The sequence below is a fragment of the Schistosoma haematobium genome, chromosome 3 (genome assembly GCF_000699445.3).
Source record: "Schistosoma haematobium chromosome 3, whole genome shotgun sequence".
NCBI lineage: Eukaryota > Metazoa > Platyhelminthes > Trematoda > Strigeidida > Schistosomatidae > Schistosoma > Schistosoma haematobium.
Window position 1 is genome coordinate 25891206 of NC_067198.1, and position 13161 is coordinate 25904366.

Below are 13161 nucleotides of genomic sequence, written 5' to 3' on the forward strand. Positions count from 1 at the left end.
AGATATGATGCTTTTTCATTGATAGACTGTAGACAATTATTCCAATCTCAAAAAATTATTAGTAAAATAATTCATATACAAGAAAGTTTTAGAATAAAGCCTTTTCACTTATGTTACATGTTTAGGATGCTTTGTGGTTTAGACTAATTGCTTCCCGTCACAAAACATCAGTGAGTAGATCCAGCTGATTGATGTAAATGCCCATCACAGTGCAGTAGTAAATAACAATGTCATTATATTAGTCAAACAATGACCGACTTTCAGTAGATTTTATTTAAGCTTTACCAGCAACCAGTAGAATTAAATGGATACCCACCTCACGTTGGATTTAAACAGTCAATAAAGAGTATGAATCAATAATAATTTTATCTTGATGACACCAGTGTAATAACCGAAGTTCATCATGCATTGTAGGATATAAATCAAATCGTAACCGATTTTAACTTTTAAATCCTAACCAACTCAATGAAGAGAATACTTGATGTGCGGAGAAAATCTCTTACGACTACAAAGTGGCCACTCTCATATAATTGTCTCCGAATAAAATACTTACAATATAATAAAATATGCTATAGAAAACTTCCGCATCAAATGTTTAAAGAGTTGAATTCTAGTGCCGAAATAAGAAATCCAATATCTACATAGAAAATAGCAAGCACAAGATAAACTAATGGACGATCTGACTGGATCAAATATTTTTAAAACATCTAGATCAGAATTTGTTGTAGTTAGTAGGAAGTCAATAAAACTACACTTGAATGTCGTTCCTGTTTAATTGTTCTGTTTAGACATTTAAAATGTTTTAGTGTTAACTTATGCGTAATACCTATAACTCGTGCTATACAACTCCAGTATTTATTCGAAAATTTAAAGCTAATGGTATTCCGTGTCCGGTAGAGACATGTACAATGAAGGATGGTCGCGCAATTTCGTGGATCGGTTAAAGTTAGACATTAACACCGTTGGATGCTGGCTCGGTGGTCCAAAGGTTAAGTGTTCGCGCATAGGACCGCAGGCCCTAGGTTCGAATCCCGCTGGCGGGATCGGGGGTGTGTACTGCTGAGAAGTCCCACAATAGGACGAATCGGCCGTCCAGTGCTTCCAGGATTTCAATGGTGGTCTAACACCAATCGGTTCACGATGTCAATCAAAAACTTAACAATCTCCACAACCTCATACTGCTAAAAAATTACTGTTTGATCAGAATGTCTTAACTTCATCATGCTTTCATTTCAGTAGATTGAAATAAATACGTTTCAGTCTGGTAGAAAATGTATCGCTCACAATCTATTTCTAGACCCATAGTACAAGTAAAGATCATTTTTAAGGGGATAATTATTTATACCTAAAATATTGATATTATGTAATAAAAAGAGAAATAAGAGGTTTTTAGCAGAAAAACGTTTAAACAGTGTAATGAATTTACAATGACAAAGAGAAATAAAAGTTTATTGTCGATTAGTAAATCATTGTTTTATAAGTTATATTACCATGTCCAAGTACCTTGCATAAAAGTATTCCATTCCTTAACTCCTTAATACATTCAACTGTTCAGTTAGTGGATTTATACTTTCAAATTCTTCCACTTGGGATTTGTCAAATAGTTTTGGATTTGATAAGTTTTCATTGTATGCGGAACGATACACTAAAAGTACTGACTGATATTCTTCCTAAACGTCTTAGACTTCATAAATTATAAGAATCATTACTATATCTCGTTCATAGAATGATATCTGAATTTAACAGATCATGTTAATCAAAGAATACACTATAAAAACTTATCTAACCGACTTGGTAGTGTATTTTTATTATTCATGAGCAATTCGCAGGAAAATAACACTTTATTCGAGATCGAGTCTACATTGACCATTTTTCCACTTGATCCTCTTAGCTGAACACCTTTGAACAGATGACTCCTTACCTATAACATTCGATTCTGACTATCATGAAATATACAACGATGAGAGTTGAATTTACATGAAATTCTTTCTTCTTTTCCAGTCATATCACTGTTCATTATTCAGTTCTTTACAAGATGTTACATATTAGAATCAAGTATATTTATATGTAAATGTCCTAGAAGCGAAAATTAATCAATATTTTCAAACTTTATTTTTCTATATATAAAATCTTGTCATTTATCGTATCCTATTTTGTATATGTATGCATAACTACATCTACAGTGGGGAATGAAAACTTTCTGTACAATCTGATTGGGCCATTGGAATTTGAGTGGTTGTATTTGACCATCTGAAATCTGGAAAATGTTTCCTTGAATCACTGTTAGTTTGTATTTTTTTTTGTGTACTCATATATATATATATATATATATATATATATATATATAATGAAGAGTATATTTCTCCGCCCTCATTTCGTTCCTATAACACTTACGCATTAACTTTGTCAACTATAAACTCAGTTTAATTTATTTTGACTAACAAAACTTAGATTTTAGTATCTAGTACAATAATCTGTTGTTTTTAGGAGAAATAGTATTTAGTTCATATGCTAAAATATTACACTTGTACATTTTTGTATTACATTTGTCTCATCATTGTCATCGAGGCAAGGACAAGAACAAAGGATTATGATAAAAACTTGGGCGTGAAAGCAGTAACAAGACTGGTAAGTATTTATTTAGTTTGTTTTTTCCTTTAGACCTTAATATTTAAGCCAATTTGTCAACTTTTTGTCGATTTTGTCATATCATCATAAGAATATTGGATTGGGGAAGAACTATAACGGGATTTTTTTAATATTTTAAAATACCTACTAAGAAAAGAAATATTTTCCTGTATTATCTACGAGTTGATGAATTAGGATGACATTACAATCTTAACGAACATGGATGTTTTCATTAAATGTCACACAGCTTGAAGTGAAGTTGCTCTATTCCAGAGATAGACAATTTCATTATTTCTTCAAAGTTGCTAAACATCACGATCAGTTTTAATACATATACTTTTCTACATTGATTAGGATCGCTCAACTAGTCAAATAACTTAATTTTGATATAAGTTGGTTATAAACAATCAGTAAGGGTGAACTTAGCTTTTTCCATAGCTGTCGTTCCTCATCCAAGTGTATCTACCAATCATTAATCAAGTGGATTTCCTCGTGAAACTAGGACCGGTGTCGCCTATTATCACAGCTAGAAGTATCAGTCAGCTGTTCCATAGAATTAAGACAAGATTGACGACTGAATAAATGATACATTAACGATTATTTAGTGTTCAAACAGTGTAAATGCTTAATATGTTACTTTATTATATTCTATTACGAAGTAAAATCATTCTATCTATCAGTAAAAATGTTTATACTTACGACAAGATTCTTTTTTCGTTATTAAAGTTTCATTATACGTGAGATTATCAGAACTCAGTTTGATGTATATATATATATATATATATATATATATATATATATATTTGGTGTCCCGAAGTGAACGTCAACTCTGCGATGCAGGTGTATCCAACTGACGAGTCCCAAATAGGATGAAACGCGCGTCCTGGATTCCACTGCAAGCCACTATCCATCTTCGCTTAAAAAGCTTGCGACTTAAGGCTATATAGAGGCAATCCGCACTGGATGCATATATGCCAACATGAGACTGATCAATTGCAGTCCTAAATAACAATGGGAGGATACAAGTAAAACAACACCAAGTGAACTTATATAAAATTTAGTTATGAAGAAATGATATAGGATCTTTTAGATGCATTTCTGTTTTCAACTTAATATGTGTTGTTAATGAATGCTTAACCACAAAGTTAATTTTAGGATTGAAAACGAAAATATGATACCTCAAATCACTTTAGGAATATCTGAAGTACTTTAGAAGACAAGAAATGTTCGCTTAAAAAAGCTGTTACTGAATTTTCTCATGCATTTCGAAACACAAGTAAATTCAGAGACTGCATAAGATGCTAGCGTGTATCTATCAAGGATTGACACTGACGTTGAATTAGATAAGTATCTATTTAATCATTCTATTTGTATAAGCTAGATTACTGTATCAGCATGAACATCAATGAATGAACTAGTAATGCCATTTTACAATAATAGTAGTAGTAGTTGTTGTTGTTGTTGTAGCGTTATATGATTCGATTACATTCCGATAGAGTAGGTAATGATGTTCCAAGTATTTATTCGATATATTTCTGTACAGCAGAATACCACACTAAAATGAATGTAGCCATCAAAACAGCTATTATTCCATAGAAATATAACACAGAAATAGTGATATAATGAACAACAATCACCTAGTTACTTACTAAATTCGTACACTAAAATAATATGGTTATATTTTGGGCTATTAATATTTGAATCTCAAAAATGAAGAGATTTTTCAGTTACAAACATGCAAGATTATCGATTGATATAATCTGAAATATGTCATATATATGTCAATTCATTTAGCAGTTATCTTTTGCTTATGTTGTAGCAACTCAGGGCATATTTTAAGGTAGAATATAGCATAAAGATATATAGTTATCATTCATTAAGTTCAGTGATGTAAGTTTTATATAGAAATCTTAATTAGGCTTCACTTTGTCAAACATCTATTGTACCTTGTGAGGGAAGTAATTCATGATTACTTTTATTTGTATTTACCTTCACTAGCCTACATTTCCAGAGCTCAAAATAAATGCACTAATTAAAATTTTGCAGCACTCTCCTATAGTCCGAGTTATTATTATTATTTACTATTTGAATACATAAATATTGGCACAAAGGGACACCGAACACATATGCGCCACACAAGTCACTTCATTTATGTGTGGGTGCCCAGATCGAAGCAGGTGGTTTTCTTAGGGTGCCACACCAGGAGCCTTCGACCTAAAGGTCTAATCACCAAGGCAGTGGAGCAACGTCAGGGGATACAGTCCCACCGCTCATACGCCATTTTTTCCCTTCAAGATCATGGATTTCATGTGTACCATTGGTTTGGAATAAAGGTTTTCTAACTCCCCTAGGTGGATCCTCCGTGTTCGCCAATCATGTTTAAGCGCAGGATATTCACTTTCGTAATCAACACCCCCGTCACGAAAACGCAGTGAGTTGGACTTCCCTGGCAGTGACTGTATACGCTTGGCTATGTGAGAGCGTTTGGAGAGGGAGAGCTGACTCTCCCCACCTTCAGTTAAAGGTTCATTGGTAACCTAAAATTAGGGAAATACATGAACATAATTATCTAGCTATTAGTTACTCATACAGAGAAATATAAACAATAACAGATCGTAAAGGAGTCCCAAAGTTATTGTACCATCCATCCGGTACGTCTTTAAATTTGATTGTTTTTTGAGATAACACTTTTTAAAATGATAAAACAGTATATAGTCTGGTTATTCGGTGGAATTTATTTATTAAACAAAATAATTAGTCTACAGACGCCATTTATTTGCATGGTATTCGTTTTTATGAGCAATGGTTGCTCTAGAATTGTTAACACTGATATCAGATTACGAGAATAACATTATAACAGATAAATGAGAGTATATATGACCATTTTTTTATTTAACTTCCTACATTTTAGTGTGGTATGGAAGGAGAGGAATGCATGGATGATTTCAATTGTTGTGAAGAGTATGAATGTAGCCCTGATTGTAAGTAAAATTAAGTTTATTATTATACAGAAACACTTATTATGTTGGTAGCATAAATAATTCATTATGAGTATCTCATAAAGTTAGATTATGTAATAATGTAATCTAATTGTATGAGTATTGATGTTCCAAGTGGTAGACTAGTCCCTAAAACAATGAGGCTGCAGATTTGACCTAGAAAAGGCCTACTGCAATTTGACGAACAGGTATTATCACTAATAATGGTGAAAGCCGAATAAACGAACCACCGGTTTACAGAACACATTTTTAACTTTATAGCTTTCTAAGATTGTATGACAGATGAAATATTTAGGACTTCATATAAATTAAAACTTTGATTACATAAACTAGCAATATTGTTACGAAACAAGTAGCTTTCTTGTGGACGGCTTTCATCAAGAGTTGGTTTCAGTTGAAAATTCTAAAACCCGAAACAAATCTTTGCATTGTTTTATGAAGTAATTCTCTTAAGTGTACTGTCAGTTTCTCCCATGATACTGCTGAAGCATTATGTTTTTATCGTAACAAATGAAAATGTTCAGAACTATTCACTGAGCCTTGTCATGTTATAATTAGTGCAAAATAAGAATATCTATGCATTGAAAATGCATCTTTTGATTTAGATACAGTCGATACTCATAGCTGTTATATCTTTTTGTTAGTTTCAACTTGTAATGTAACTCATTTAAATGTTATGCTGATATTGTTAATAAACCATATACTGAATCTATAGTAACACTCTAAGTATTGTTCAAAACTATTAACATGTTTTACATATATCGAAATATGATAAACATGATTTTCTTATACTCCTACCATGTTAAATCGAAAGTGTTCATTAAGAAATGGAAATTCTGATATTGTCATGTTTAACATCAAAATTACTCACGATTGCTTATTCTGTAGAAATGTTTATTTAATATAAAGTCAAAAGATTATATGAGAACATTCAACAATATCAACATAAGGATTATTTCTTGTATATCAACTATTTCAAATCATTACAGGGTTGTTGAGATTATTAAGTTTTTCATTAATATCATGAACCGATAGATGATAGACCACCATTGAAAACCTGAAAGCACTGAATGGCTGTTACTTCCTATTACGAGACTCCTCAGCAGTGTGCATCCACAATCCTGCTCGTGGGTTCGAATCCCGGTTCATGATATCAATAAAAAAAATATTTCAAATCAGCTTCACTCATTTCATTAATAAATGTACTTATTTCAATAATATACATATTAAAGTCTTATTTTCAATGAATTTCATTTAATCTCATTCAGTTTTATGACCTCAATTCGGAAAACTTTTAACCCTTGTAAATTATTTGTTTATTTTCAGAAATTTTAATCATTTCATAATATTTGGTATTAAAATTTCAACTACAGATTAAACGGATTCATTCAGTATACTTTGTATTTTTAGTTAGATCACTTTAGTCGGTTGATTTAATATACATTCTTATATTTAGTTCAATTACTTTATATTGTATTCATTTGTTATAATAGTCTAATTGTTAATAGACTAAATATTACTTCTAATTCCAGTTATTTTATAACTAAGTCAGGGTAAATTATTCAAAAGTACGTTTCGTTTTCTACAGTTAAATAAGGGTAGTAGTTAATTTCAATATTCATCGAAATCTGTTTCTTTTTTCTTAAAAAAAAATCGAAACGTAAGCTGTTATCATCACCACCGTTAAGTGGATGTATTTCTTCTACGATTAAAAAAAGTATAATCATAATAATTATTATTTACTCACTTTACTAATTACTTAGAGTCAACAAAGTAAGTGATTCTAACTGCACATATATTACTGATTTTCAAATGACTAGTATCTAAGACACTTTTTCTTTAGTTTTAAATATTCAATAGCTACCCATGTTTTTTAAAATTGAATATTCATCATGCATAAAGTGATATTAGCAATTTTTTGATTTAACCGATATTCTCTTGTAGGAAATATTTAAACTTGTATAACTTTTAAAGTGTAGTTGTCACTTTGAGGTCACTTTTTAAATGCTTCATCATATCTCTAATTAAATATCCCGGTTTATTAGTTTTTTTTTAAAAAAAAGGTAAAACGTTCATTTCAGAAAAGTTATTTTCATCTTGTTTAAATACACTTATTGTACAAATTATAAAGTAGTTAGTCTCTGTACAGACTTTTATCAAAGTTTATGATTCACTAGATCTTTTTGAAATGAGTTCAAATGAATCAAGAAACCATTTAACATTGAAACTTGTTTAAATAGATTTTCCTTAGTAACCCACTCTCCTTAACCCTTGTTTGATGTATAATAAAATATATAGATATAGACCTTAATAAATTAATATAAATGTCTTTTATCAATATTAGTTAAATGAATAGTAGTGGAAATGATTTGTTCACTTTATGAATAATATACAACTCCTTAAAGAACTTATTATTCTATGAAGAATCAATCTATATTTCCATAAATGATCTATCAACGTATGATATTTATTATTTGTATAGTTGCCATATGTATGTAGAAAATATTGTTTTTTTTTATATATTCTACATTGATGATCATATAACTGATTTATTTAAGTAATATATTAAGATTATCTATAAATGTTCCTTAAATATATATATTATATGATTTTTTAAAAAGAATTCTTATTTTGAATTATTTATTTTTATTTCAAATGATAGTACAATGTCAACTTAGAAATGCTAGAAATAAAATTGTTGGATCTTATCAAAATTTATGTGTAGCTGATTATGATTGTCCACCAGGATGGTGTTGTGAAGGCAAATTATATGCACGTCGTTGTACACAAGACTGTAGTAGAAAAACTGAACCAGATGTTGTTCCAGCTGGAAGTTATTATGGACGACAATTTTGGAATTTATGGGCACATAAACGTCATATGGATCGTAATCATTATTGAACATTTGGTGGATAAATCAAACAAAAATATTATTCTCTTATTTATTCACTAAAGAATATTTGAAAACTTTAATTTGGTTGTGATAAACAGTAATGGTTGTGATATAACCGGTTGTGAATAAACTTCATTTCATTTGAATTTTAGAAGAAAGTTTAAAACTGTGTTTACTTATAAATCAATTAAATTATTCTCATTACCACTCAGTATTTATCAGTTATATTTATAGTGAAACGCCTCTCAGTCAGTCATACATAACGAAGCATCTATCATATGTGTATTAGTCCAAGTTACTACATCACATTAGTATAACGAGTTGCCAGAATAGTGTCAGTAATGACAGAATTAGTGGTAGTAGCAAATATTAAGTATCGAATATATATATCAAGAAGTATGGATTGGTGTGATATAAAGGAATTTTTAGGTTGATTGTGAAACTTATGTTTACAAGGGAAACAAAAACTTAATACACATGCAGATTGTGAAATATTACAACCCATGTCAACCAAAGTCTCTAACGATTGTACGTGATAACCGAGATGAAATTAACCAGGTAATCTCCAGCTAAATATCGTTTCTCATCCCAAAAGTCAATGACTTCATAAACAGCCACTAGCTGTCTCCAACTTACTCCTACGCTGGCCATTATAATAGATCCAGGTAGGTGGTGTTTCGACATACGATGATTCTTCATACTTACCTAATACCTAGTCTGATCTCAGCATTTATCACTAAGTAATCCCAATTTACATGATCAAAACTTCGAAGGTCTCTGTGAGTGTAACAACCCACATATATCTTCATTTTTTAAAGATCATGTTTCATAGCTATAATGTAAAACTACAGAATTCTGAGCAATAAATTTATCCTTTGTTGGGTGACAGATACCTTGACTACATCGCAAAACTAGGCCGAACCGAGAATTCACCAGGCACTGGCCTAATAGAACTGATCAGACTTCTAAGATAACTGAAACAATTGACGAACTCAATCATTTCAATCTATATCATTAATTAAGGTACTGACATAGGGCAGTCCTGAAGTAACGTTTTTGTTTAGTGGGAGAGAATCACATCCTAAGCATGATTGAATTGTTACTTAAGGTAGTCATAGGACTCTGATTTTTTCTCCATTCTTGCCAAATCAGACTATATTATTTATTTATTCAAAGTGAACGTGTGTATCGCCTTGTAGGAGATCAATTCCAGAAAAGTTAGACAATAGGAACGCTGTCTCTAAAAGGATATCTACAAAAGGTTGAATAAAACTTTTGAAAACAAACAACTCAGACGAACTCCACTTCAGTCTACCGTGTCCCATGATTGTTCAATATAAGCTCTGTTCAAGCACAGAGTTTGTACAAGGCTGCTTTACTTCTTTCTTTGGTAAGTCATACTTCACGTTCTTTTCGATAACATTTGGGAGGAAGAACAAGTGCTGACGGACTGAGAAAAGGATATCTCGCCAAGATACCAAAAAGGGGATCTGAGTACATGTGAAGACTACAGAGGCACTACACTACTGTCGGTACCGAGCAACTTTTCAAAAGAGTGTGGCTTAACGGGATGAAAGACACAGTAGGCGTTCGGCTTCGAGATCTACAGGCCGGATTCTGTAAGTATCAGTCGTGCACAAACCAAATCGTGACACTGCGGATCATCATTGAACAATCAGTCGGATGGAACTCGTCACAATACATCAACATCCTTGACTGAGAGAAAGCATTTAACAGTCTGGGTAGGAAGGCACTATGGAAACTTCGACACTATGGAGTACCTGAGAAAATCGTCAAAACCATCCGGAATTCAAACGATGCACTACAGCGCAAAAGCGTCAATGGAGGACAGTTGACAGATGCATTCCAAGTAAGGAGCGAAGTCAGACAAGTTTGCTTACTCTATCCCTTTCTCTTTAATCTGGTGGTCAACTGGATTATGAAGACCTTGACATCTGAAGGGAAGGATGGAATTCAATAGATAGGTTGGATGCAACTAGACGATTTCGAATTCTGTCTCATCCACACCAATAAATACAGGTCAAGACGATCAGTGTAGCAGAAGCCCGTGCATCAGTAGGCCTCAACATATACAGAGGAAACAGCAAGATCCTCAAATACAACACGGAGAACACCAACACAATCATACTTGATGGAGAAGCTCTGGAAGAGGTGGAAAGTTTTACGTAACTGGTCAGGAGCATCATCGATGAACAAAGAGGATCAGATGCAAACATAAAGGCACGGATTGGCAAAACGATGACAAGATTCCCACAGTTGAAGAATATATGAGACCCAAAACAACTGTCAACCAATATCAAAGTCAGAATCTTCAATACGAACATCAAGACAGTTCTACTGTATGGAGCCGGAACTTGGAGAACTACTACAAACATTATCAAGAAGGTGCAAGTATTTATAAATAGTTGTCTACGCAAGATACTCAACATCCATTGGTCGGATACCATCAGCACCAGCCTACTGTGGGAGAGGGCAAACCAGCTTCCAGCTGAAGAGGAAATTGGGAAAAGACGCCGGAAGTGTATAGAACGTACATTCCGGAAATCCTCAAACGGCATCACGAGGCAGGCGGCAACTCGGGATCTTGAATGGAAATGGAAGAGATTAAGACGGGACACACTGCATCGGGAATTGTAGGTAGACATCAATAGAATGAACAGCAATTGGAAACAACTGAAAAGGTTTGTTCTGGACTGGCGGGGTTAAAAAGTAAGTAATTTACTGATAAATAAGGATAGCTTTATGTTCATTCGGTAGTTTACTTAAATACCATAGTTATTGATCTCCAGGTACAGATCTATTTGTTAATTTTTCTTATTCTTAATTTTGTCTTATTTCATTATATTTACTTGCATCTCTATAAAACGGCCAAATAATACAAACATTTCAGCCCTACCGAAGGATAGTCGGCACTTAGTTGGTTTATTGTTAACGTTTTTCACTTTAACACCAATTGACAAGACTTCAGATTCCACACTAAATATCATGACTTTTGAGGCTGAATGGATCACCGAAGAAACAATGAAAAAATGGAAATCCTTAATTAGTAGTAAATGTTGTACAACTTGGTAGTTATTATGACTCAGCAGTCGAATTTAAAGAGCTCTAATGAGATGAGTATCGTATGTCGATTTTTCATGGAAACATCTAAACTGGTATATAAGTACATTCATGTGATGAGTTCTGAGACCTGCTTTCTGGATTCCACTACTATCCACTATCCAGATGACCAGTTTAAACACATTACATATTTTATACAACTATTCTATTTCACAGACGAAAATAACGAAAATATCTTTATTTATGCATGAGGTCAATGTAATATTATTGAAAATGAAGGTCATTACTCAGATCAACAATGAATTGATATTTTAATGTGTCTTAATGTATATATTATGGTACATCATTCAATTTTGCATTATATTAACTTGCCTCTAGCAAATTGTCCGACCTTTTACTTGAGAAATACAATTGGATACAAAATACAGCTTGATAGGTAAAAGAATTAAATGAAACTCTCTCTTATAATAAATATATATAAAAAAAGATGTCGAGAAAAATTCCAGTTTAACCCAATGATGACTTTTCCATAGATGTTATTCATCACCGTTCCTTTTTCCCACAGTCTATTTTAAACTCAAGAGGCTCAGTTAGTTGAAAAAATATTGAATATTGTCCTGATACCTAGAACCTGGTACAACGTCTTCTGTAGTGTGTATATTTGACCTTATTTTAAGACAGAAAGTCAACAAATCCAGTTCATTTAGTAATCTATTCATTGGTGATATACATTTTCCTCCCAAATAAGTGATTAGCTGCTTAGACGAAATTTATTCTAAATTATTATGTATTCTCATGGTTATCTACTAAATTTCCAAACGTTGTATTTAGCAAGTTTCAGAATTCTTTTTACTATTTGTGTAACCCTATACGGCACTACTTTAGGTGAGAAAAAACACCAAACTAGAAAGTCGTTCATTTAACAATAAAATTGAAAATTGATTTATTATAGAAAATGCTTCTCCAAGTTATTGAAAGTGTGTTTGAATGTAATGCTGTAGTGGAATATCGAAAGATTATTATTCATTTCTATTGGTTTTTAATAGTCATTGTATTTTTCATTCATAAAATTATCTCATTTTCAGATGTCAATGCAACCAGACTTTATGATTATTAGGCAGCACCTAATTAATTTAGATACCATCTTTGAGCAACACATACATAAAAAACTAAAATCATCAAGTTAATTTGTCGGGCAGCAACAGAAAACCGTGTAGATTGTAAGACTAATCATAATAATTAGGCAATAATAATTGATTGTATTATGATAGATTTAATAGTAAGTATAAGAATAATCAAGATATAGCAGTAAGATAAAGAAAATATTTCAGCATTTATTAACTTAAAGGAATTCATTAAGATTAATGATCTTTAAAACTAATGTAGGATTAATTAATGAAGTTTATGAACAAGCAGTGTAATTTAATGCATTTAAATAGATGAAACGAAACTGACTGTTATAGTCTTATTCATCACATAACCAATGTTGACAAAATGTGATTTAAAATTAATGTGTGTTGAGTTTGTTTGATTTTTGCCTAACCATGAAGGTCAATCCTA

At 32.0% G+C, this 13161-nt stretch overlaps 1 protein-coding gene across 1 annotated transcript; it reads left to right on the forward strand.

Moving 5' to 3' along the window:
- Positions 1–2353: 2353 nt before the first annotated feature.
- MS3_00005363 (uncharacterized protein) lies at positions 2354–12560 on the forward strand. The gene is made up of 4 exons (XM_012943702.3): positions 2354–2628; positions 5540–5609; positions 8290–9185; positions 9720–12560. The coding sequence occupies exons 1-3, from the start codon at positions 2509–2511 to the stop codon at positions 8526–8528; spliced, it is 429 nt and encodes a 142-aa protein (XP_012799156.1). The 5' UTR covers positions 2354–2508; the 3' UTR covers positions 8529–9185; positions 9720–12560.
- The last annotated feature ends 601 nt before the right edge of the window (positions 12561–13161 follow it).

Excerpts from the sequence above, each read along its gene's own strand:
- MS3_00005363 (XM_012943702.3), top strand. The coding sequence starts at position 2,509 with ATGCTAAAATATTACACTTGTACATTTTTGTATTACATTTGTCTCATC. Across the intron at positions 2,629-5,539 it reads TGAAAGCAGTAACAAGACTG|TGTGGTATGGAAGGAGAGGA; the intron begins GTAAGTATTTAT and ends CCTACATTTTAG. Across the intron at positions 5,610-8,289 it reads GTATGAATGTAGCCCTGATT|TACAATGTCAACTTAGAAAT; the intron begins GTAAGTAAAATT and ends TTCAAATGATAG.